Source organism: Brachyhypopomus gauderio, unplaced genomic scaffold (genome assembly GCF_052324685.1).
Source record: "Brachyhypopomus gauderio isolate BG-103 unplaced genomic scaffold, BGAUD_0.2 sc119, whole genome shotgun sequence".
In the NCBI taxonomy this organism is placed as follows: Eukaryota; Metazoa; Chordata; class Actinopteri; order Gymnotiformes; family Hypopomidae; genus Brachyhypopomus; species Brachyhypopomus gauderio.
The window spans coordinates 540,001-565,561 of record NW_027506940.1 but is presented as its reverse complement, the minus strand read 5'-3'; the positions used below and the strand labels follow the sequence as shown (position 1 = coordinate 565,561).

The following is a 25,561-nucleotide window of genomic DNA, read 5'->3' as shown; positions in this document are numbered from 1 at the left end:
TGCCACGCTATAGGCAGGATTACAGATTAAGGCTGGATTTCAAGAGAAAAGGAGATAAAAAACCCAAAAGGCTTTTGTATTTCGACTTATGGCCGTCATTTTTCTAAAATACCAGTGACCGTTGACATAATAGTTTTATTTGTTTATGTATTTATTGTAGTTATTTAATTATTTCTTTAATTTGTTTAACTGAACTATTTGAAAACGTTCAGAAGGTGTCATCGCTTGTGTAGACCGGCAAAAACGTGCTGAGAGTTTGTGGCACGGATTTATTCTATATTTGTGTTAGAATTTTATGTACAAATGATTGGCGAAATGTTTACAAAGGAAACACAAGAGACCTATCTAATAGTGCTAGAGTTAATGGAGAGTATGTGTTTTTAAAATCGCAAATGTTCTCCCAGAGTGAAGAAGATTTGTGGGACATAGTCTACAGCATTATGTGGAGACTGCCTTTCAAAAACGAGCAGGAAGATGAAGAGGAGAAGAACATATATATGATATATTTTTCTATATCATATGAAAAATAGCAATAATAACATCAGTAAAGCCCTGGTTGTTTACAGTAGGTTCCTTTCTAGAAACAACAGCATGTCGAAGGCAAAAGGAGCAGGAATATCTGACCAGTTACTGTACAACCTTTAGTGTGTTTGTGTGCACGTGAATGCGGAAAAACAAAATTAATGACAAAGCAGTTTTGCTAAATAATTCAACTCCTCTGACTGTTTGAAGAAAACATTCAAGGCTCAAGAAAAAAAAAATTCACAGTGTAAAATACCTTTTGGAAAACTCCATTAAAGCATATTGGCCAGCCTAGAAGTGTGTTGCTCACGATCTCATGTTTTTATGAAAAGATTGGAAATAATAGAACGTCAAGAAGGATTCTGATAATTTTACAAAACAGTCTGGGCAGATATGGATATATACATTAGTAATGAGTTGTTTCTGCTGGATAGGGTATACGTCATACCATTCTCTAACAGACCCCTTGAAAAAGCACTACAAGTGTTTGATCTGAAAAAATACACATAGAAATATAATATATACTGTATATAAACAAAGGGATGGGGAGCAATATTTCAGGTCGGTTGGATGTGCAAGTTTGACTAAAAGCTGGAGGGTTGGGCGTGGGGGTCTTCACTTGAAGACCTTCTCGTAGGCAGGACATTTGTGACTCTCCAGCTTCTTGATGGTCTTTTTGAACTCCTTGCTGGACTTGTCCCACTTGTGGATGCCGGTGATGAGGTACTGTTTGTCCATGCGGCGGCCCATGATGAGGTACGTGTTGCCGAGGTTGTCGAGCTGCGAGCAGGGGCAGTCGGCGCCGTTCTTCAGGAACAGGGTGAGCTTCTTCAGCTCCTTCTTCTTCAGGCCGCCCGTCTTCAGCGCCCTGCGGCGTTTCTGCAGGATCACCTTGCGGTCGCCGTTCTCCCTCTTCACCTCCTTGATCTTGGTCTTGATGGCTACAGGGGGCATGAAAGAGGAGACGGGGTCAGGACTGTGAAATTCTATATGGGTGAGAGAGAGAGAGAGAGAGAGAGAGAGAGAGAGAGGTAGACAGGGAGGGAAGTGAGGTATAGAGGGAGAAGACAGAGGGCAAATGCTTGGCCATTGAGACTGGTGGTGGAAGGCAGGTCTGGCCGCCCCGGGAGGGGTGTCTATTCTCCTACTGCGTCTTGAGTGTAGGTGTAAGTGTAGGCAGGGCCGGACTCTCTCGCCACTCTATAAGAACATTTACATCATCCGCTCTAAATAAAGTCATTGCTGTAAAGATTATGCAGGCAACAGTATTTGGAGCATCTTCTCACAGTCAAAAGGACAGCCAGTTATTATTATTTACTTTCACTTGGTCGGTGTTGTTGATTTACGACTGTTAATCATTTATTTTGTAGATTTGTTATTTTCTTAAGTTCCCCCTTTCCTGTTCATGTTCATTTACTTTGCCAATACCATAACATTCATCCCAGTAAAGTATCGTTGAATTGAGAGAGGGAAAGTTGGACAGAGAGAGAGATTGAGGGAGAGAGAAACAGACTGAGGGAGAGAGGGAGAGCAATGGAGGGAGAGAGACTAAGGAAGTGGTAATAGCCCTTATACAAACTTTAACTGTCACTGTTTGCTCTCTGAGGCTGACTGAGGTGAAGTTGCAGGGTGTGTCATACACAGCACCAGCAGAAACAGAGACATTAGCATTCGCACCGGCAAAGAGACATTAGACTGAGAAGTAATCCCCAGGAGAGGGAGGGAGAGACAGTGAGAGAGAAGGAGAGCTGGAAAAGGGATGGGGGGATTGGAAAAAAGGGCTTGTAATCAATATTAAGCTTTCCTCCTCTCAGAAGGCTCCCGGGGCACTCCATAATGACCTGGGGATCTCTGTCACAGGCTCTGTCGAGTTTACAAGCCTTCATCAAGATAAAGCGCCAGCCATGTAAATCTATCCGCCCCTACCGCACTCTGTTCTCCCAGAGGGCAAGAATGTCACAAATTGCAGCCTGTTTGCTCCATGCCCCTCCAGACGTAACCAAATCTGCAGGCCCTGTTTGATGGGAGAATCGCTTTATGAGCTTATTTCAATTAGACCAGGAGCAACATTTCTTAGTTGTCTGAGCATGGTTGCAACACTCCTCCATGGAGGAAAGTTGCAAGTGTTCATTGTTAAGTAAAGGTTGGTTGTGTTTGTTGTGCTCACTGTGTAAGGGCTGACAGAAATCATGTTAACAAATTAAAGTATTGTGTAGTCAAACCCATTAAGAAGCAAAGTTGATCTCAAAGATTGTCTGCTAAATCCACATGCATACCATACAATACCTTACTCTTGTGGACTACAAACCCATGTGAAGAAACAATTAGAATGAGCTTAATCAAAAAGGCTAAACCCTGTTCCTTACTGGCTAAAACACCGTGGTGTTCAGGATCAGACAGTGCAACATGGAAGTCCATATTTTTTCACTGTTTCCTCCTCCGTGTTATCGTGTCCCAGCTCTCCATAGCTGTCTTAATCTGCCTGATCTTTCACTAAACTCTCCTTAACCTCCTAATCCTGCTGCCTTAGCACGGGGCTCCTGTCTTAAGTACACGGGGGTCCTTCTCTGAATCATGACCACCTTTCAGGTAAGTCCATTTCACTCTGAAGTACCAGTGAAAAGCATTACTTCCACAGTGGCCTGGTACTGATGACCCTCCTGTGAACCACTGGCACTACAGAACCCTTGGAGCGTTTCGGACCAATTAGTCACCCCTTCTTTCAAAGTCCTGTGGAAAAACAGTCTGAGTCCAGATTTACTGCTAATTGCTCTTTAATGGCCTGATCAGTCTCCATTGGCTGTCAGTGAGCAGACCACAGTGAAACTAAAACCTTCTTGCGTGCCTCATATATCCTCGGCGGCATGGAGCCAGCTATTGTAACAGGCCTTCACAGCCAAAGTTAGGTCTGGAATTGACTCTCACTGTGAAATTCATAAGCTGGGAAGAGAGCAGGGCAGCAACACCCAACAGGTCATTTCAGCATGCCCATGAGATGCATTAAGTGTTTGGATAGTAAACCTTTGGCAACGTTGAACTCTGCAGGGGAAACGGCCTTCACAAAGGCCTTAGCAGGGAGCTGCGTGATTGGATGACTGGTGACTGGATGACAGGTGATTGGGTGGGTGGGGTTTCAGCCAGCGTGCCTTCTCACGCACCTTCTCCTGGGTAATTAGTGCTCTAGTGAGTCTGTCACATTTCCAGGCATTACCAGTGCACATGGAAGGGATTAAGAGCCTGATCCACGGGCTTGACTCCATGAACTGATCCCCTAAGAGGGTTTAATATTGAACAGAATATAAAAAAAGAGAGAAAAAGATTACAATTCAGACATTTAGGGGAAGACATGTCCAGGCCCACCCTTGCAAACCACTTTGTTGAAGTTTATATCGGGGGATTGAACTCTCTGGTGAACCTCGTGGCTTGTGAAACCAGTTAGGACAGCCACGGGCGCACAGCACAGCGAGCTCGTACCTCAGCAGCTCGTACCTCAGCAGCTAGTCACATCTTCAGCCCATTACACCACATTTATGACCAGTGACTAAGAAAACAGCAACAAAGCTGCATGTTCCCCACAGTTCAGAGTCAGACGGTCAAACCGTGATCCACAGGAACAGGTGCTCTCAACACCCAGAGCACTGGCTATCAGATCATTACTGCTAATACACTGCAGATACAAAGAACCAAAACAATTCAAACCACTTCCCATTTCTGTGTAGTAGTTCTGGTATCATCTGAAAACATTTTTTGAATTCACACACTAGAAATCTGTATGTGCAGTATGCCAGTAGCTATTCAGATGAACCAAATAAGAAAGATCAACTGACAAGATCATGTAAACAGACATGGTTTTTTTCCATATCATCTAAATCACTTTCATTCATCTTTGTGGTAAGACTGAAAACATTCATGGTTTATATTTCATTTACTTCACTTAGACACACATTAATAAAAGCTGTTATTGCCATCTAAACACTGAAGAGTTTCTCATTTAAGGTTTGATGGAGAAAAATTAACATCTCTGGTTTTGGACTCGATCTCTCTCCATATTAGTACATCATCCTGGACAGTTTGGGTAAACATTTGCTGGATCAGCGCTCTGCTTCCCGTGACCAATGGCCTTGGACCACCAATAGAAGTAAAGCCAGAGAGCAGATCCCATCTGTTTGGAGATAGTTTGGAATAGGAGTGCTGACTTCAGATCAGCCGTTGCTTCCTCCGTGCAGTCCTATCTGTAAGGACAGCTTAGACAAGAACTTGTCCAGGAACAGCGCACTTTCTCTGAGAGATTCAGTGCACACAACTGTTTGCCCTAAATTCCTTGTTACCATGATCTGCTTCCCTTCCTAAATTACCTCCATCTGCTTTCCCAAGTCATGGGAATCCCAAAGTGGCATTTCATTGCTTATTTTATGGTTTCTCCACTCCCAAAACACCTGATTCAACTCAGATAATTAACAAGCCCTTCATGAACTCAAAACTAGCAAGACCAAGACTGGGAAATCATGAGGTCACTACTTTCACAAAATCACTGGTAAATAATAAAGAAAGAAAAGAATGATTTATACAACCATTCCAAAGACTTTGATAACTCTAATCTTGAAATGTTCTTAAAGTCCTCAATTAAACGGACAAGACATGCTGAATTCCAGTTGGAGTGAAACTCTACATGCAAGTTACGAGGACATACTTCAGGAGCAAGGTCAGACCACCCCATGTTTTGTTCTCGACGGCCTGCAGGGGGCTTGCTTTCAACCCTGAAATATCTGCTCCACGGCTCGTTCTCGTGCTGTCCTGGGACGAGACGCATGCTTACAGACCATTCAGACACAGACGGTGTTGTAAACCTAGTGGGGTGCAGGTTGTGGGGTGGTGAAAGATGAAGACGGCGCCAGCACGGAGTGAACCCGGGGCACCACAGCAGAGCTTTTACCTTCCAAAATGGAGTGTGTGTTATCGGCCACAGGAGGAGAGGGCAGCCGGTAAGACGAGACGTGCTCCATCGGCGATCGGTGAGGGAGAGGAGCTATAAAAGCGGAGGAGTGGCACTTCCCATAAAACTCCAGAGCCGGTGCCATTAATTTGCAAAGGGTCAGCAAGTAAGAGTCGGCTCAGTGTGGCGAGATCAAACGCTCTTGGGAGGTGCGCCGGGTTTTCACTGCCTGCCCTGGTATGCTGGATATCTGCTGGTTATCTCTCACTCACATCAGAGATGCAGAGGGTTTACAGCCACGCCATGGCCCTCATTGACAGCCTCGCAAAATCTCACAGGCACATTGAACAGCGACAATGGCTCAAGGGTGTTGGTAGCGGTGGGGGGGGGGGGGGATAGGGAGGGGTCCGCATCTCAGACAAAAAACTGGACACATTGGACATACTGGTTCTAAAGATTGAAAAACATCTTGAAAGTGGACATAGTAAAATCTGATACACGTTTCTCCCATATTCAGCAGGCACCGAGTTGGTTCTGGCAACCGCGTGTAACAGCTGAGGTGTGCAACTCTTCCCACTCGTTAAGGGGCATTGCTAATGCGAGCCAGGTGACGGGTCAAGAATGGCAGCCCGGATCGAGGGGGCGTCCTTCCCGACAGCCGTCCACAATGGCCTGCTTTTGGAGCCCAGCCTGGGGTCACTGAGGCAGACCTGGAGAACACAAAGCGGTCCACAGGAAAGACGACAGCTCCCCCGCCGACGGACTTAGCCTGTTCAGAATCCGTGAATGAGGCTCTCGCAAGAGGTTGACCCGAAACGAGCGTCTGTTGTCCTCTCGGGAGGAGAGCACGAGGTTTGTCTCGCTCCTTTTGTTGGGATAACCCCCTGCTTGGCTCAGACCTCTTACAGCTGCTGTTACGTGCTTGTTTAACAGCCATTAGCAGAGCCCGTCTCTCACACGGCCTGGAATAACCGCAACACAGTGGGAGGGGAGAAAGTAAAAACATAACCAAATAAAAAAATTAAATTAAATTAAATACAAAGCTATTGTGACAAGGACAAAAAACACATTGGTCTTAATTACAGATGAAATGGGCTGTTAGTGTGCCATTGGTTGTGTGGTAGACCGCAACCAGGTGGGCCAGAACACCATGTGTTGCAAGAGCAAGTGATTGATTCCTTCTTTTGAGCGATGAGATGGAACTTGTTTTTCTTTTTTTCAGCTTTCCCAAGAAACCAAGTGGGCTGGAATGAACCCTAACGCAGAAGGTCTGGACGCTGAAACCCTCACAGACGCTAGTCTGACAATCCTCGGCAGCATAAGGCAGTAGATGGAGTGTAATAAGAAGGCAACAAAGCAAGACTGAAATACCAATGGTTTAAAAAAATCAGTGGAGTGGCAACAGGGTAAAAAATGCCCAAAGCACAACGCTGAATGTGATTTTTTTGAGCTGTTCTTTTGAGTTATCTCTAAGAGCATGAATACCCAATACACACGCATGAGCTCTACGGTTCAGGACATTCTTTGGTTTCACAAATGAATTTACAATAACAAGCAACAAAGGAGCGAAATATCGCAGATCAGGAGAGATTAAGGAAGATGACAAAGAGGAGAATAAAAACACCTCCACTGAGTTTCATTCAGAACGTTTGTACAAAAAAGTGCTTGCCATCTCCGGGATGTTTCTGAAGGCCTTGCTACCCGCTGAGACAGCAGACACCCAGATGACCCCTGAGCAGGCACCCAGATGACCCCGAGCAGAGGTCAGCTATAGCACTGTTGTCTCGTCTATTGGACCAGACAGGAAAACAAACATCCCAATTTACAGCTCAGAGCTACAGCCAAGTAAAGGAGTTTAGGGCCTGAATGACCTCAATTCATTAGTTACAGAGCGGTGACCTTTAAAAGGGTCATACAAGTCATGACATGGATTTACGAGGGTCAAAAAAGAACTTGCAGCTGTTATTCTAAGCACTGAACAGAACTGTCTTGCTGTGTTGTAAAATGTGAGTTTTGACAGCTACACAAGAGGCAGAGGAAAAATATGTCACTTCAAACATTCATATTCAATAACTTTGAGTCCCTAAAAGTAGAGTAGAGAACAAAGTCCATGAAGTAGAGACTCTTGTATGTATTAAGTGCATACATGTTCCATTATGAGATGTTTGTCTCAATATTCACACTATGTACTTTCTTATTGAGTGTTGCACTTTCAATATCTGCAAGTGTAAAAAAGCTTTTATGATATTTATTATGACAGTTCTTTTGGGTAAATGCTAAGATTGAGCCTGGACCAGTGGTTCGTTTCAGTTATACTATTGTGATGAATAGTGATGTTATTCAAGTTAGACTGTTTTTACCATGAGTGGGAGATCTCAGTCTAAGACCGTCTCCCTTATTTATGCATTTCAGGACACATTCCTGACTATCTATTTTTCAAACCTTAACGTATAAGAAAGAAACTAAGAAGGCCTGTGTTTACTAAGAGACACAGAAGAAACTTCTAATGCAGCAACTTTACTAACCGTGTGAACACACCACTGCTGACTGCACATTTAACCAGTGGTAGTTGGGCACTGGAGTGGGGGAGGGGCGGGTGTACCGGTACTATTTGGGGGAGGGGTGTTCAAGACCTTCACTCTTGCCTGTGTGTGTCAGTAGGACTCCTGGTTTCTTTGGCTGGCTTAAAAGTGACATCTCAGTTTTCACCACCGAGTGTGTGTGTCTGCATGCTTGTAAATGTGTAAGTGTGTGAGTGTGTATTTTATACAGAAAAAAGGGGTGTTTTCATGTCCTTACCAAACTCACTGGCGCACATATGCTCCAGAATAACATCGGTCTTCATTTCATTGTCACAGGGAGGACAGACCGGAGAGTAACCTAAGACAGAAAGCAAGGCACAATGTCAGGGACAATATACCACAGAGAGAAGGCCAATCAGTGTTGCCACCGGCAGTAATGGAGACCAAATGTCTTTCCCTTTGTTTCTGTAGGAATTAAGGCCCTAATTCACTTCCTTTTGTGTGTTTGGAAAGTTTGCGTATGAGCGTAAACAGCAGGGACCCAATCACGCGGTGGTCCGGGTCTTTAGAGAGTAGGGAAACACTGCTGAAGCTCGGAGCCTCGTTTTCTCATAATCCACCTGTCAGGCTGAGTCACATTGACATGCAGGAGTTTAGCCACAGATTCATCCAGCACAAGCTAGGGTTCCACTTTCTTCCTTTGAAAGGTTTCACATTTCAGATGAAAGAACTTAAAAGCGATTGCAGCGAGTGCTGTCTGAGCGGAGTTTAGCCCAGTCTACGGAGGGGACGACTGAAAAAAATGATTTATGAGAGCATTAACACACAACTGTCTGCCCCTTCTAGAGTGGCAGCAAAATGTTACTTCTCCATTTCCTCCTCTCCTCCCTCTCCCTCTCTTTCTGTCATGGTAATTTGCAGTAAACAAACCCCAAACCACACCATTTACACATGTAAGTCAACAACTGTTATTCAGTTTACAGTGTAAGGAGTGGAAGTTCAGGATAAGATCCTAAAGTCTTTGAGCTGCATTTAATAAAACCATTATACTAAGGGGACCACCTTTAATCATAAAACTGGGAAGTTAAACCATGTGTGTAAAATCTTTAAGTGGGGCCTCTTGCATGAGATAACTGCATATTAAAATTAAAACTAAACTCCCATGTGATAGGGATTATGTGGATTACCAAAAAATGCATTTTGTGTTTTAAAATAACAGGAAACTCTTTATTTTTGTTTCTCTGGCCAAGTGCAGATTGGTGTTTTTCCTTTGTGGCCAGTTGTCTTATCAATTTGCTGCTGTTTTCTGAGACCTCGTGAAAGTTGCACTGAGGTGAAAAGAGCTTTTGAAAGCAGGCGTTTTCCTTTTCTACATGGTTGCCCTCTTCCAAACCTGTCGCTTAACTGCAGAGCAAGGCCCTCCCAAAGACCTCCTCGCCATACGTCTGCACAGCCTGCTGGATTCATGCGATGTGTGCCAGCATCTTCAAATTCACTTTCAAAGTCCCAAGAAATATTAGCAGACTTGCTTTTCCATATATACAGTCATCATAGACTTCACATCAATAAAAAAAATATGAAAATGGAAAATAAAAAATGGTTTTATTCCCCTTTCTAAGAGCAGAAAAGAAGCTTTATATTCCTCACTTCCAAATCCCAGAATGCTCTGAACTGTCCCTTCCGGTTCCCAGAATGCTCTGAACTATTCCTGCCAACTGCAGAAAATGTTCCCATCATTCTGGAATCTACGACACATTCTATTCAAAAGGGTTCCATTCAGGGCCAGAAAGGTTTATTTATCTGTTATGGGCCGGCGAGATTCTGCGTGGTCTCAGGTTCGAGTGCAGCAGTAGGAGACAGTGTTAGGCCTGTGCCGGGGATTTGTTTACCCAGTGCTGACACCATGTGATAACAGGCGAATGTGCAGAGCTTACTGCAGTGCTGCGTGGGCTTAGATCCCCCCAGGGAGGAGATGTCCTCTACTCTACGTGTGCCTCTCCACCAGGGCGAAATTCATGAAACTCTCCCATTACTTAATGTATTCAACAAATGTGGATATTTTTTTAAAGACTACATCTGGTCGAATTAGCTCCAGCCTAATTTACCTGTGCGTAATGGTCGCCTACTCCGTGTTAGTTAACGCATGTGAATTCCCCCATAATTTATGAGATGTTAAACAACCAAATGCACTTTCCATGGCATGGGACCCTCACAGCTAGACGTCCAGAGTCTGTACTGCCTACCACACTAATACAAAACACACCCCAAGACAGAAGCAAAGGTTTCCTTCAAATCTCTTGTTTTTTAATGTTTTGAGAACCTGATACAGGAAGGAGTGTAAGAATTTTAGAATAATTGTTAGTAAAAATAATTGCTAGACATTATTATTTAGAGTTACTAACCCTATGTTTTCTAGAGATGTTAGTCCTACCATTGATATTCAAAATCTCCAGCATCTGACTGTTCTGGTCTCCCCCTGCTGTTTCAAGAGCCTCCTCTATTAGCTCATGAAAAGCAGTGATAATAGTGGCATCCCAGTCACCCAGGGAGGCCTTCTCCCATTCTGGAGTACTCTCCCATTCTGGAGTACTCTCCCCCCAAAAACTCTGCCATGTTTCCAGACGGCTGCACTGCTTCCAAACATGACGTGTTTTGCTCATTTTAAGTATTTGAGAAGACAAATCATGAAGAAACCCACATAGCAAAATAAGGAAATATGGGAAAATGATTAGACATGTCCAGGGGTGTTTCTGGATAGCTTCCCAGTATTCTCCTGGACCTCAACTAACACCCCACAACCAATTGCTACCAGCTGTTAAACAAGTGCTCAAATATGAATCTTTCATGCCTTAGTGAACTCCTACACCCTCGTGGCTCATGAAACTTTGCAAAAGTGAACTCTACAAAAAATTTATTTATTTATTTATTTTAATACCATGCCATGAGTATCTGGTGACGAACACCTCTTAGTGTAAATAACAACCCCCTTACCAAAAGGTTGGGTAACTCTAACTGAAAGCATGCAGACAGATGCTGGTCCCTGAAATAACAAAGAACTGCCTTTTAAGAAAAAGTTAAAGTGCCATTTCTCACACCCAGCAAAAGGTGTGTGAAGCTGGAGTGTGTGTAAAGTGACCCTAAACGTATACACTGCAACAATTAATGACCATTTAAGGTCAAGAAGTAACTGTACTATGAAGAGTTGGTAAAAAAAAAATGTCAGCCTAAATTATGGGACTCATAACAGCAAACTGGGACCAAATTACATTTTTTTTAGATACTGACTCCTTAAAGTGCCTTTGTGTACACTGGTTATGTAGCAAATGGAAAACTGTTGGGAACTTGTGCTTGTCAGGAGCATCCATTTAAATTCACTCATACTTAACCTGATCATCTGCAGATTGCATCATGAAAATGTGAAATTACAAAAAGGGGTTTCTGAATAAAAACATCTTTAGGAATATTCCTAGATGACACAGAATGCATCCGTCTGCTGGATGTCTCTGGGAAAACCCTTACTGGTTCCCTTGAGAAAACGAAAACTTGCAGAGATGCAATAAAAGAGGTCAAATACACTATATTTGGTCTCCTACATGTGAAACTATTGTTGTACTTCTTGGTGAGAGTCCAGTGTGTGGAGGGCGGTGTTTGGGGCGACTCACCGTTCGGCTGCGATGCCTCTGTGGCGTTGGGCGCGCTGATGCACACCTCGTCCTGGGGGAACTGCTCGCACGCCAGCATGCGGGGCCACGGGAAGCCGAACGACTCCATGATGGGTGCGCAGCCGTCTCGCACCATCTCGCACAGCCAGCGGCATGGGTAGACGGGTCGCTCCAGACACACGGGCGCAAACAGCGAGCACAGGAAGATCTGGGTGCCGGGGTGGCAGCTCTTGTGGAGCAGGGGCACCCAGCTGCCCGCCTGCTGCTTCACCTCTGCCATGGTCTCGTGCTCCAGCAGGTTGGGGAGAAGCATTGAGTCATAGCCCACGCCGTGGCAGAGACGCAGGTCGTCCGGGATGGAGACGCACTGTGGCGGCCGGTCGTAGGTGCGGCTGCCCGGGAACGTGTCCACCTTCCAGTTCAGGTACTCGTACTCTGAGGACTGGCTCGGAGACAGCAAGGCCAGGAGCAGTGCAACGGTGGCAGATGCCAGTGGCTTCATCATGGATGGTAGGGTTACCAGTTAGGGTCCCTGGCAATTGCAGAACCTCCAGAAGCAAAATGAAGAGTCCTCTTTTTTGTAGAAAATAGCTGGCAGTGAATGGGGTGGGGGAAAAAACCCTCCACGTATCTCAGTTTTTTTTTTTTTTTTCAAAGTAAATTAAACCAGTGTTGCAAATGTTCTGAAACTCCACCTCTGAGTTCGGGTGCAGAGTCAGTCGCGCGACTGCTAGAGCTGCATAGCCTGAAATGCGCGTCAGCGGGAGAGAGCAGGAGACTCAGTGCGCTTCGGCGGCCAATAGGAACGTTTCCGCACCTTTTGGTTCTCACGTGTCAATCAAACCGCTCAGTGACCCAATGAATAAAGGCACCAGCAAATACCCCCGCCTTCAGTTCCCCACAACCCCTCTGCCACTTACCCCCACCCCTCACACACACACACACACGTTCTCTGTTAATGTGTGGTTTGCGCTTCCTTTTACCACAACTCCAATCTCTTCAGCCTGTTTAAATGCCGGTTATCAGACACGGTTCCTGTTGGACTCCACTACATCGTGACATTAACCGATTATTGGAAGTTTTCTAATCAGTGCAAACGAAATGATTTCGGTGAAAGAGCCAAAACAATGTGGAATTTCTGTTATTTAAATAAAAAACCAATTTAGTCCTAATAACCTAAAACATTCCACGCTTTTGAAGCCACATTTCGCAGTCTTTTCTTTCTTTTTTTAATGGGCACAGGAACCTTCCTGTTGGAAGACAGGATTTAGATTATCTTTCCACAGATGGGCTGAGAAAAAAAGATGTTTTAATTGTGCACTACCTCACTTGATAAAACACGTTTGCCCCCTACATATTTTGGACGGTGCATGTTTCTTGGAAACATCAAAAATGCACCCCGTGCTGTCACAATGTTGCGCGAGCTACAAGAGCGCGTTTTCCCACCCTGCACGCTTTCGTTAGTTTTGTGCTGTCTTTCTCTCCTCCGCTCATTTCGCTGTAAGAGGTGTGAAAACAGCCCGTGCACATCTGAGCTATTGTTCTGCTAATGGCGTTAGTGATTAAATCGAATGCGTAAGATAACATTGGAAAAGGATTTCAGTTTGAACCCCACCGTGATCTACTGTATTAACAGCACCCCACAGTCGTTACGTTAATCTCATTTGAGGTGACAGCTTGTACTAATGCGGAACAGTCATAATAGTTTAGGCAAACACCTCTCCATAATTAAAGACTATTCTAATCATTTAAAGTTAGATTGCTAACAATGCTATTAGCACCGTTATTGTTAATTGCTAATATATAACATAGCCTATATAGTGTGTGTGTGTGTGTGTGTGTGTGTGTGTGTGTGTGTGTGTGTGTGTGTGTGTGTGTGTGTGTGTGTGTGGGTGTGGGTGTGTGTGTGTGTGTGTGTGTGTGTGTGTGTGTGCATAGTGGGAATTATAAAGAACATTGCTTGCACAGCTGACGAATAACCTGTCAGAATGCGACAAAGTGCATGTGAAAATCTAAATTGGTGTTGGGAGTTGTTTTGCTACTCGCGTGTAATCACGTATAGGCTACAGCCCTAGGAGAATGGTCGTTCTACTTACGTTAAAGTTATTCAACAAAAATGTTGTCATGTAAGTTGGTTGGCCAGACATCTACTCACTTTGTTTTAACCTTTTTCCCCCGATGGCGCATGGTGGTCCACTGATCGGACAATATGACTAAATATTTTGATATTCAGCTTCCCCTGCAGAGACAGCACAGTCCGTTACATACAGGCCGTTACATACCTTTCTAAGATTTTAGTGCACACAAATATGCGCACATGCACACTGCGAATGGCCTTTCATCCGCCAAACAACGTGACACGGAGTGAACGCACGGAGAACCACTGTACTTGAAATGAGCGTCTTCTTTAAGGTGGAGCCACTATAATTGAAAAGAGCATGTCCTCTTAACCTGGATTCATTTCAGCCTCCTTAAGAGTCTGTGAATGAAATTCACAGAAGGGCTGGAGAGAGATACTGTGCCTGGGCTCAGTAATTAACACCTTTGCTGGATCTTGCCTGAGGTGTGAATGAGATAACGCTGCTTAAACTAATATTACAATGAGCGCTACCTGCATTAATGGTAATTGAAATGCTTTGAATGTAAGGCCACCCTCACAGGAGGTGTTTTACCATAACTTATAGACTAACAAAAGCTATCAGGCAGCACCTTGGCTGACTGGCTGTTGGTCTTAGTGAAAAGCTGTTTCCTGGCTTACAATGGAGATCTTTATCAGATACATTCACATTCAGAGAACAGATGGTCTAATGTTATAGTAAACGTGGTGATTTAGCATAGGAACCTGATCTCATTTGAACCCGAATGGAAAAGGGGGGGGGGGGGGGGCAAATGTGGCAATGAGAATGTTCTGCAGCTTTAATTGGAGTTGTTTGTGTTCTACCTTCAAATTGAGCAAGGAAAAGTTAAAAGTAGGGTCTCAATTTTCCAGAAGGCAGAAAAACACTACATAAAAAGGCAATAAATTTGTCTGAGGTATTATGTATGAAGTTCTGCCCGATGTAGGGTTTACAGAAGTATCTGTTTTATGACTTGGTGTATGATGGGGGAGTCATAATGAAAGATTAGGGGAAGCTAATCAAAGGCAGAGGTTGTTTTAACACCTCCTGGGACTTTCACAAGAGTATGCCACAATGGTGCACTAACCTGCGACTGCTTGCCCAGATGCACAGCGATGCACATGACTAACCTGAGTAATTAGTGGTGCTGCAAAGTTTACAGAGGAGAAAACAAAGGAAAGAAATACTCAACAATTTTTCCAGGTTACCAATCACAGCTTGGCCTGAAACACCTTCACCCAAGACAGATATGTGGGGTACAGATGGTGCGGGGTACAGTTGGTGTGGGGTTCAGATGGTGCTGGTTCAGATGGTGCGGGGTACAGTTGGTGTGGGGTTCAGATGGTGCTGGTTCAGATGGTGTGGGGTACAGTTGGTGTGGGGTTCAGATGGTATGGGGTTCAGATGGTGTGGGGTTCAGATGTTGCAGGTTCAGATGGTGCTGGTACAGTTGGTGCTGGTACAGATGGTGTGGGGTTCAGATGGTGCTGGTTCAGATGGTGAGTGGTACAGTTGGTGCTGGGTTCAGATGGTATGGGGTTCAGATGGTGTGGGGTACAGTTGGTGTGGGGTACAGTTGGTGCTGGGTTCAGATGGTGTGGGGTTCAGTTGGTGCTGGGTTCAGATGGTATGGGGTTCAGATGTTGCTGGGTTCAGATGGTGTGGGGTTCAGATGGTGCAGGTTCAGATGGTGCTGGTACAGTTGGTGTGGGGTTCAGATGGTGCTGGTTCAGTTGGTGCTGGTACAGATGGTGCAGGTTCAGATGCTGCGGGGTACAGTTGGTGTGGGGTTCAGATGCTGCGGGGTACAGTTGGTGTGGGGTTCAGATGGTGTGGGGTACAGTTGGTGTGGGGTTCAGATGGTGTGGGGTACAGTTGGTGTGGGGTTCAGATGGTGTGGGGTTCCAATGCCAAGGCTTGCCCAATCACCCTGAAGTGCCATGTTATCTTTTCACTTTCTGCTTCATTTCCTCCTGCAAGTCTTTAATTTTGTCACCCCAAAACTATAAATTCAAACTATAAACTCAAACTATAAACTCATTGTTGGCAACATTGCTGCACTCTGACTGCTGCATCGTAGCAACTGGTATGTTTATAAATAACCAAGTGCTTTTATTGGTGGAAAGATCTTGCCAATGGAATATTGAATCAGGTTTAGAGTAAACAGTAAATTATATCAACTGAAATCCCAACCTCATAAAAATGTTTTAAGCAATGTCAAGCCAAATACTTGGATGCCGTTACAAAGAATTCTTGTGCAGTTCAGACTGATCTGGTTAGTGTCGTTTAAGCTGATCTGAGCAGGAGGGAGTATTTCAGCTAACAATCTTTAATGGGGCAAAGCAATTAGAATCAGAGTTGCCAAATTCTAATTCTTGGTGTGCCTCAGTGTAACCCTGGGGGTGTGGGGGTGGTTTGTGAGTGGACAGAGAAAGTTTGCATATGTCTGTGTGGGTGTGTGTGCACGTGCCCAGCACAGCATGTATCGGGGATTCTGCCAGAGAGTTCAAACGAGCCCTCACCACAGTGCGTCCTCAGCCAGGAATGACAGACTGATTTGTGGCAAGAAAGAAGGAAACACCAACATAAACATGCCGTGTTGTTTCGCCGCTCCAGGTCAAGCAAAGCTGAGGAAATCTCTCCTACCCAGACGCTCCCCACTGTCAGATGCTTCCAGAGTCCCTTCCTCATCCCCAGGATGCCCCCACACACACGACCTTGACCACGTCCACACGACCTTGACCATGTCCCCACTCTGTCTGCTGCCTCAGTATTATGTTGTGTCTATTGGCTGTTACAGGGCATGTAATTCGGCCCACATGCAAGTAGTTCCTCCTTTCAGAACTCCTTGCAGCCGTGTTCATGATTAAAACGTGAAGGAGTCCTGCAGTCGCATTTAGACTTACCGAAATCACACGTGAGTCACGTCACAGAGGGGTGTCTGGATAATGGTTCGGAGGAAGAATGCGATCGCTTTAACCTGCAAGCCACACATGAGTCTCTCTGTCGGTTTATTTGTTCCCCGGATACGGCTCATGAGATCATGCTCGACTTATTAGGTAATAACTCTAAAATGCAGGATACTGCTTTTGTCAGTTAAGAGATTAGATTCAGTCGCGCTCATGCACTTGCTGCAGGCTTGCGAACACTGCGCTGAGTCATTAGAAAACCCAGGCAATAGCGAGAATGACTTCGCTGCTGGTAAACGGGTTGGAGCCTGTAACAGCCATCTGTGAATAATTACAGTGAATCCAGACCAGAACAACACACGCGTACACCGTTATGTGCTCGTGAAGCATGTTGTCATCTGTAAATCGTGTTCTCCTGATGTATTCTCCTCTCTTTGCTGCTTTATTCTATTATTCTAATGTTTCTTCACCAAAAACTGATTCTAAATTCCCAAAAATGTATTTGACTAATTATTAATGTTCTACCTCTCAGTAGCCCTCAGTAGCCTGCACTGTATAAAGTCAATTTTATGGTCGTGTGAACAATTTTTATGATCTTAATAACTAACAAAATTACAACACTGTTTTAAAGACAGGGACCATCCTCCTTCCGTTAGTATAGTGAAGGCCGACATGCAGAATAAATCACGCTGAAGGAATCGGGCCAGCCGAGACGTGAGATTGAGCAGAGTCCAGCACATGTGGTTCGGTGGCTCGCTGACTGGATGCACGGAGCACCGTCGTGAGCCTCGGGGCGGTCGGCTGTGCACAGGGCGCTTCTCCCCGAGACACTGAGCAGACCTTTTGTGGAGCGCTGTTTAATGTTCTCGCGTTTAAACATTCGCATTAACAGTGTGTCACTGCAGTTAGGGCACTTGGAGGCCTCGGTGTCTCCACGCATTTGGCCGTGGGTCATCTATCACCGTCTGCTGTAGAGAGGCAAAAAACCCTGTGCTGGAAATAACATAAACAGTTCAAAACAACAGTGGCGTTTGTTCCCAGCGGAAAAATAGCTGCATAGTGAGATATCGTTCAGCTGACTTTTCTTGGTTTTATCCTTTTTTTGAAAATGCCCTCAACTACGTGGTGATTTTTGTCTTCTCCGCACGCAAGCCTCGGTGAGGCAACACGTGGTTTTGGTATTACAAGTACAAAAGCATTTGAAGAGCTGAAGGCTCATGACCGTGCTGCTGCCATAAGGTTTCTGCACTAGCAGCAGGTCTCTGTGATTCCTGCCCGGTGGAGAGCCATATGCCATGTTTTGTTCTCTTACCTCTTTCTGACTGATAGGTTTTCTTGACTAATGGCATTACTCCTAGTCTGTCCCTTTAAGGCGTGTACTGCCAGTCCCAGACTAGTTATTCCACTGTCTGTGTTTCACCTGCTAATGTTTTTTAAAGCAGAAAGGTTTCACTGAATATGAACAAACAGAAAATTCTCTTTTCTGAAGATATGAGCGAGTGTGAACGAGTGGGAAACAGTCCAAGGCTTCCACGTTCCTCCTGTTCTTACCCAGTTGGAGCACCGGATTAATCCAGTTTCCACTGCTACTTAACGAGAAAGGCATGGCGTGTTATTACTCCATCCAAACACTTTGTCCTTTCTGCTTTTACACCCATGCTTAATGTACAGTTCATCCCGTAAGCCAAATCTAAATTTAGACTGACCGTGTTGTGCCCCTCTAACAGAAAATGTACTATAATTATAAGTCTATGTAATCTTTTCTTGAAATGGTGATCTTGCAGATTTGGATTTGAACCATATTTACATGCCTTTGTAGCAGAGGATCGTAAAGTGATGGTACTTGTCTGAACACAAAAATTCAAGCATTCCAGCTTGTTGTACCAGCTTGTTGTTGTGTCTTTAACACATTGTCAAACCGAGGTGCATCGTTTACTATCAGGGACGTGTTTGGACTCAGAAGATGCAGTTGTCTCTAGCAAATGGGAAAACTACGATTTGTATCCTTTAATTGAAGTTGTCATACATGAGCTGACACACACTCAGCTTCCCTGAGAATGTGTCCTGACTCCTTCAACTGGTTGTCAAAACTAACCTGCTCCATAAGTGAAAATGAACAATGTTTTCTAGCGCAGACTACATATGAAACATAATAAAAAAAAATTACTAACATTTCATCTACCTTAATTTTAAATCTACCAAAACATTCAACCTACACTGAGCTAATCTGATCTAAAAGCTAAAAAGCTAAACACTGAAGCTATTATCGATGTTCAACCTTAATTGTAATCTGTAAAACCTCACCACTTAAATGCACTCTTTCAAACTATGTATGGTGTGACTTGAGCAAATCTGTTCATCAGAAGTGTGTACAGAGTTCAGTTTTTGGCTGCTGTCCTGTTTGTAGAGGAAACGGGTGCTGGCCAATGGAAATGTAGTAATGTCACTCCCTATTAAAATATCTCACCTGAGCTGGACAGCAAAATGGAGTGCTGGAGGGCAGAGGGAGGGGCATATAGGGGGAAGGTCTATAAGGGGAGGGGCATATGGCGGGGGTGGCACCCAGGGGGAGGCAGAGGGATCAAAGTATTTGCACGGAACTAAGGGGAGTATGACGATGGACAGAGAGGGGGAGGGCACCAGAGACGAGGTAAGACATCGGACCCATGGTTCATGTCACTCTGATGACCTTTCCTCTCTGGTCCACCGGCCAAAAGACAATGTGGCAATTTGTCTTTGTAACTGTCTGTTCATCACTTCTCTCTGTGTCTTTTCAAAAGAGGGCGACTACGGTTTCCTTCTCCAATTTATTTAGTTATGTAGTGGGGGTCTGTCTGCTGCCCTGGAAAAATTGGAAAAATGGACTCATTGTCTAAGCCGGTTTCCCATAAGATCTCCCCAGCCCTTGGCATGTACATACTGAAATGTGTTTCCTCTGAGGTGTGTGTGTGTGTGTGTGTGTGTGTGTATGTGTGTGTGTGTGTGTGTGTGAGAGAGAGAGAGAGAGAGAGAGAGAGAGAGTGTGTGTGTGTGTGTGTGTGTGTGTGTGTGTGTGTGTGTGTGTGTGAGTGTGTGTGTGTAGAAACAGGATTTCTATCATCACAGTCTTGGAATATATTGTTAGGTCACTGTCATTGTGTAAGAACATGGTGAAACACAAAATACAAAATAAGTAAATTATAAAATATCAAGCTCGCTGTCGATTTCTCTGACCCTCCCAAATTCATATCCTGGGCGTACGTATATTTTTAACAACAATTTATGACAATTCAAACACACTGAACATCTTGCCTTATTTATAAACATTACATTATCTGGAAGTAAAAGTTAATCCTTGCAGCAGGGAGGGAGCTGTTGTTTACAGATACGGTGAGGTAATCAGTATTGTTTCAGTTAAGAAAAATCTTACGGATGGTGTTTGGCTTACCATCAGAGGTCCTGTGCATTTATCTCAGACACACATTTGGGTTCCAATGTATTACTGTTTAATAGTCTTTTGATTTGGCTTACTGTTGGAGTCCTACAGGGAAAAAAGTAAGACAACCAAGTGCTTAACTACAGTGGCTTGTGTATGAACTACAGTGGCTTGTGTATGAACTACAGTGGCTTGTGTATAAACTACAGTGACTTGTGTATGAACTACAGTGGCTTGTAGGGGTGTAACGATACATCGTGGCACGATGCATCGCGATTCAAAAATGCAGCGATGTGCATCGTAGAGACTGACGATTGCGAGTGCGTTCTGTTATTTTTTTCCATTTAAATGAATTGCATTGTTTTAACACCAGAGGGCGCCAATTGATTATATCCCTGCAAGTACGTCATGCATCACGTTCCGTTTACAGCTTCTTCCGGTTTGCAATGGAAACAGGGGCAGGTGAATTTGAGATTGAGGATGCTCCGTCGTGTTTTAAATCCGAGGTGTGGCATCATTTTGGTTTCCCTGTTTCCCGAAACAAAAACGGTGAAAGGGTAACCGACAAAAACAAAACAATTTGCAAATACTGCAAGAAAACCATGGCCTACATAACGGCAAACACTACAAACATGATGCAGCACCTACAGCGCAACCACGGTGAAAAGCTCCGTCCACTGCCTGCGAGGAAGAAGCTACTCCAAGGCCAAACATCTCTAGAGAGTGCTTTTGCACCCCCGCTTCCCCAATCCAGTACAAGAGCGCAAGAAATAACCAGGTGCATTGGTGTTTTTATTGCAAAGGACATGAGGTCTTTTTCGGTAGTCGATAATGATGGGTTTCGACTACTTCTTAACACGCTCGATCCCAAGTATAGCATTCCATCGCGCCCGCACTTTAGTCGCACTGTACTACCAGCTCTTTACAGTGAAACAAAGGTAATGCAAACTCTCAAAGAGGCAGATAGTCTAGCGCTAACAACCGACGGGTGGACTTCGAGGGCTACGCAGGGCTACTATAATGGTACATGTCATCACTGGTGAGTGGAAAATGGAGAGTTTGTCCTCCAAACACGTCCGCTTTTCGAGTCGCACACGGGGTTACACATAGCCGAGGTGTTGAAATCAGCCGTTGTGGAGTGGGAGCTCGAAAGAGCGCATCACAACATTGCTGTCATTACGGATAACGCACGAAATATGGACGTAGCCATGAAAGAGTCTGGGCTTGCACCACATATTAAGTGTTTTGCCCACACTTTAAATCTGGCTTCCCAAGCAGGCCTAAGTGTAAACTGCGTCAGTCGGTTGCTGGGTCGAGTGAGACGCATAGCCGCCTTCTTTCACCGAAGCGCCACGGCCACCGCCGTGCTGGCGGCTAAACAGAATCTACTGCAGCTCCCACAGCACAGACTCATCATGGATATAATCACACGGTGGAATAGCTCTCTGGAAACGCTTGAGCGCTATCTGGAACAACAAGCAGCCGTAACGGCAGCTCTCGTTAGTACAGAGATACGTCGAAATGTCCGTGACATCGACACTTTGGACAGCTCTGACGTCAGTGACGCTGAGGATATTGTGAAACTTCTGAAACCTCTGAAAACAGCGACCGCCGTGCTGTCCACGAGCAGCGGGAGGGTGTCTTCCATAGGATCATGAAAAAAGCAGTGCAGCTGCAATGTGAACAGGTACTTTCATTTCCTCTGTGCGCATGTGTCTAATTGTTAATGTTTCAAATGCAATGTAGGTGTATGTATAAAAATATTAATTTCTAATGTAAATAGCTAACTGCGTCATGACTGTGAATATATATATTTTTTTCACCTTTGCATATGTGAAAATGAGACAAAACCTCAGGTTGGGTTTGGCTTAAAATATCCTCTTTTCTCTATTATGACCCAGACTGTAAAAGAAACAGAAAAGGTGGGAGCAACAATTGACCTGACAAGCACAGCACATGGAACTGTTCAGGGACAGCCACCTTTCAAGAAGACAGCACTAGAAGATCTGCTTGGGGACTGTTTTACTGAACCACCACCAGCAGCACAGACCAACAATGGGGTAGAGGCAGAAATTCAAATGTACAGAAAAGACCCTCCAATTCCACTGAGCAGCTGTCCTCTAAAGTGGTGGAAAGAAAATGCACATTTGTATCCACTGCTCTCTCCTCTAGCCAAAGCATGTCTGTCAGTGCCTGCAACTTCTGTTCCTAGTGAACGAGTATTTTCAGCAGCAGGGGACATTGTAAGCGCTTAAAGATCTCAGCTCCTGCCTGAAAATGTAGACATGTGGATTTTTCTCAAAAAAAAAACATGTCAATGCCCTAGGTTAGGCTAGTTAAAGTTGAGTGTTTAAAGACTAAGCATTTGTTCAGCCTTTTAGTAGGTTATAGTACAATAATGTTACAGTAGTATATTTTGTTGCATTAGCATAATTTAAAGATAATTCTTCATTCTTTTAATTGCAGAGAAGAGTTTTTTGTGTAAAAGAAAAAGTACACTTATGTTTCAGAAAAAATATAATTTGTTTTCACTTGGCTATTTAAGATGCTGAAGCCAAAGAAAAGTGTTTTGTTTACAATATTAAACCTCTGTTCTTGGTAATTACCTTTAATTGCAAGGGGACTGAGGCCTTTTTTATGGAAATGTGCATTGTTTTACATTGTTTACACTTAATAAAAATAATTTTCTTAATTTGCATTTTTAGAAAATATCGTGAGAAAATCGAATCGTGACCTCAGTATCGCGAATCGAATCGAATCGTGAGCAGAGTGTATCGTTACACCCCTAGTGGCTTGTGTATAAACTACAGTGGCTTGTGTATAAACTACAATGGCTTGTGTATGAACTACAGTGGCTTGTGTATAAACTACAGTGGCTTGTGTATGAACAAAATGCCTCATGATCTTATTGGAAAAAAGGAGCCAAAGTTGACGGAGCTCATCAGAATGAACAAAAAAGACAAAGAAACGAGAAAAACAAACTAATGAGAAAGACAAACTAATGAGAGAGACAAACTATTGAGAGAGACAAACTATTGATAGAGACAAACTAATGAGAAAGACAAACTATTGAGAAAGACAAACTACTGAGAAAGACAAATTATTGAGAAAGACAAATTATTGAAAAAGACAAACTATTGAGAAAGACAAATTATTGAGAAAGACAAACTATTGAGAAAGACAAATTATTGAGAAAGACAAATTATTGAGAAAGACAAACTATTGAGAAAGACAAACTGATGTGAAAGACAAAGTAATGAGAAAGACAAACTATTGAGAAAGACAAAGTAATGAGACATCAAAAATAAGGAGAAAGCCAACATAACGATTAAGGGAAAGTAATGAGAAAGCCAAAGTAACGAGAAATCCCAAATAATGAGAAATGCAAAGTAATGAGACAGCTCAAGTAATGACAAATCCAAAGTAATGAAGAAGGCAAAGTAACTAGACACTTAAAGTAATGGGAAAGGCAAAGTAATGAGAAAGCTAAAGTAATGAGAAAAGTAAAGTAATGAGAAAGTCAAAGTAATCGCCAAAGTAATGAGAAAGTCAAAGTAATGAGAAAGCTAAAGTAATGAGAAAGCTAAAGTAATGAGAAAGTCAAAGTAATGAGAAAGCTCGCACTGCAGCTAAGCGTCCAGCTCTGCACGGTTCTGTCAGGTAGCCGCATCGCTTTCCACCGTGGGGGTGGAGGAGGGAGCGTCTGTTCAAAAACAAGTCATAAATCCATGGAGAGAACACACACGCTGCTCTATTAAATGATCAACCTGTCTAAGCGGCACACAGTAATTCTGCTGAGACACAATGTTTCATTACTGCGTCAAGAGGAAAATATACATCTCTCCAAGGTTTCATAAGGATTAAAAGCAGTTTTCCTCTACTGTGCCATATCTTTACGGCCACAACAGCTGTGTCGTTCTCGAGTGAATCACACTAAAACGTATAACACAAAGACCATACTGTGCCTGCTAATGAATGCCTCATCATGCTTTAAACGGATGTTAAATATTCTGAAAGTGTCTCCAGGTTGCACAGAGCGGTGGTAAGGTGTAGTGTGAGAGGAGTCTCCAGACTGCTTGTCGAGTGCAGGAACTTCCTGCTTTGCCATAACGTCATGCATGTTACTTGGCTCCATCTCATTTGCATTTTCTCCACAACACAATCTGGAACTGCTTTTCTTGGTGAAGATTTGGCGGGGGTGGGGGGGGGGGGGGTGATGTTTGATCCACTCTGACTGGCTCCAGAATGCAAGTGGACCAGCACACGTAAGCTAAAACATGCTTTGATACTCTGATTAATCCTGATGAAGTTATCTTCTAACACCCACACGTGTTCTATCAGGATAAATAGCTTCTATGTAAACAGTTTCAGGATCAATTTATAGCAAAATAAATGCAATGTACAACACTGAAACTACTCTACAGATCAGGTTGTTTCTTGAAAGCTGCCATATTGTGTTAGACACAGATTCTATATCTAGTTTATATCCATTTCTGTTCTCTGTGTTCCCGTTTTCTCTGCACACTGTTACCCACGCCCACCCATTTATGGGGTGACTGCAGCAGGGACGTAACTGGAGAGGAGGATTATTCTAACATGACTCAAAGACACAGGCTACCTCTGCAGCCTCGCCTGGTTCCTGAAGCACTTCTGCACCGACCCGGGCGCAAACATTTAGAATTATCGGCGTCTCCTAGCAACACAGTGCACTGTCAGTTCATTCAGTTCATTTATCCCATTCTGGGTCGCAATCGGTTGTTATGCAAATGACACTTTGCTAATTTGACCTGGTAGGTTCCTTTTGTTTTTAGCCACATATTTAGTCCAACTTCTTTCAGTCTAAAATCCTGCTCTAGAAGTACCTGATTAAGAACATTATGGCTTCCCAAGGGAGTGCAAAGTCTGCACTTCTGAAACAGCCAAACTGATTAGCGTAACTGCAGATGATCACTTATCATCAAGTTAGCTGATATTCCAGCTGAAGAGGCTGGGGTCACAGTGTAGACTTTTCTTTTCTCTTTTCTCTTGACTTCTCTTCTTTTCTCATCCCAATAGAGGATGGATTTCCTCTTGAGTCTTGGTCCTCCCGAGGTTTCTTCCTCAGTTCTGGGGAGTTTTTCCCTTCAGGGATCTGGATCCGTGTATTTTTAAAGCTGCTTTGTGACAATCGATGTAGTAAAAAGTGCGATAGAAACTAATTTGACTTTGACCCTTTGATTTTACAGGAGGGCTCACCCTGGGCTCCTTTGAGAAGACTTCTCAAAACAGTCTGAATCAAATAGATGATTAGATCTTCCAGTCCACTGGCTTTGAGAAGGTAATTTCTTTTCTTCACCCTCAGCATGTTCCCTATGAACCATGGAAGTATGGCCATGTTAGGAGAGAAGGTACAGGGATAAATGCAGGAGTGTTGTTCAGATCGATCCAGTCTGTGGTACTGCCGACACTGAGGTCACTTTTGGATGAGTGACGTCATAAACC

General features: G+C 43.9%; 1 protein-coding gene across 1 annotated transcript; it reads right to left on the bottom strand.

Annotated features, from left to right (window-relative positions):
• Nucleotides 1-482: 482 nt before the first annotated feature.
• LOC143497997 (secreted frizzled-related protein 1-like) lies at nucleotides 483-12,403 on the bottom strand. The gene is made up of 3 exons (XM_076993674.1): nucleotides 11,640-12,403; nucleotides 8,255-8,335; nucleotides 483-1,463 (listed from the first exon to the last, which is right to left on the bottom strand). The coding sequence occupies exons 1-3, from the start codon at nucleotides 12,142-12,144 to the stop codon at nucleotides 1,138-1,140; spliced, it is 912 nt and encodes a 303-aa protein (XP_076849789.1). The 5' UTR covers nucleotides 12,145-12,403; the 3' UTR covers nucleotides 483-1,137.
• Between the last annotated feature and the right edge of the window lie 13,158 nt (nucleotides 12,404-25,561).

Excerpts from the sequence above, each read along its gene's own strand:
- LOC143497997 (XM_076993674.1), bottom strand. The coding sequence starts at position 12,144 with ATGATGAAGCCACTGGCATCTGCCACCGTTGCACTGCTCCTGGCCTTG. Across the intron at positions 8,336-11,639 it reads AGAGGCATCGCAGCCGAACG|GTTACTCTCCGGTCTGTCCT; the intron begins GTGAGTCGCCCC and ends TTTCTGTCTTAG. Across the intron at positions 1,464-8,254 it reads TATGTGCGCCAGTGAGTTTG|CCATCAAGACCAAGATCAAG; the intron begins GTAAGGACATGA and ends TGCCCCCTGTAG.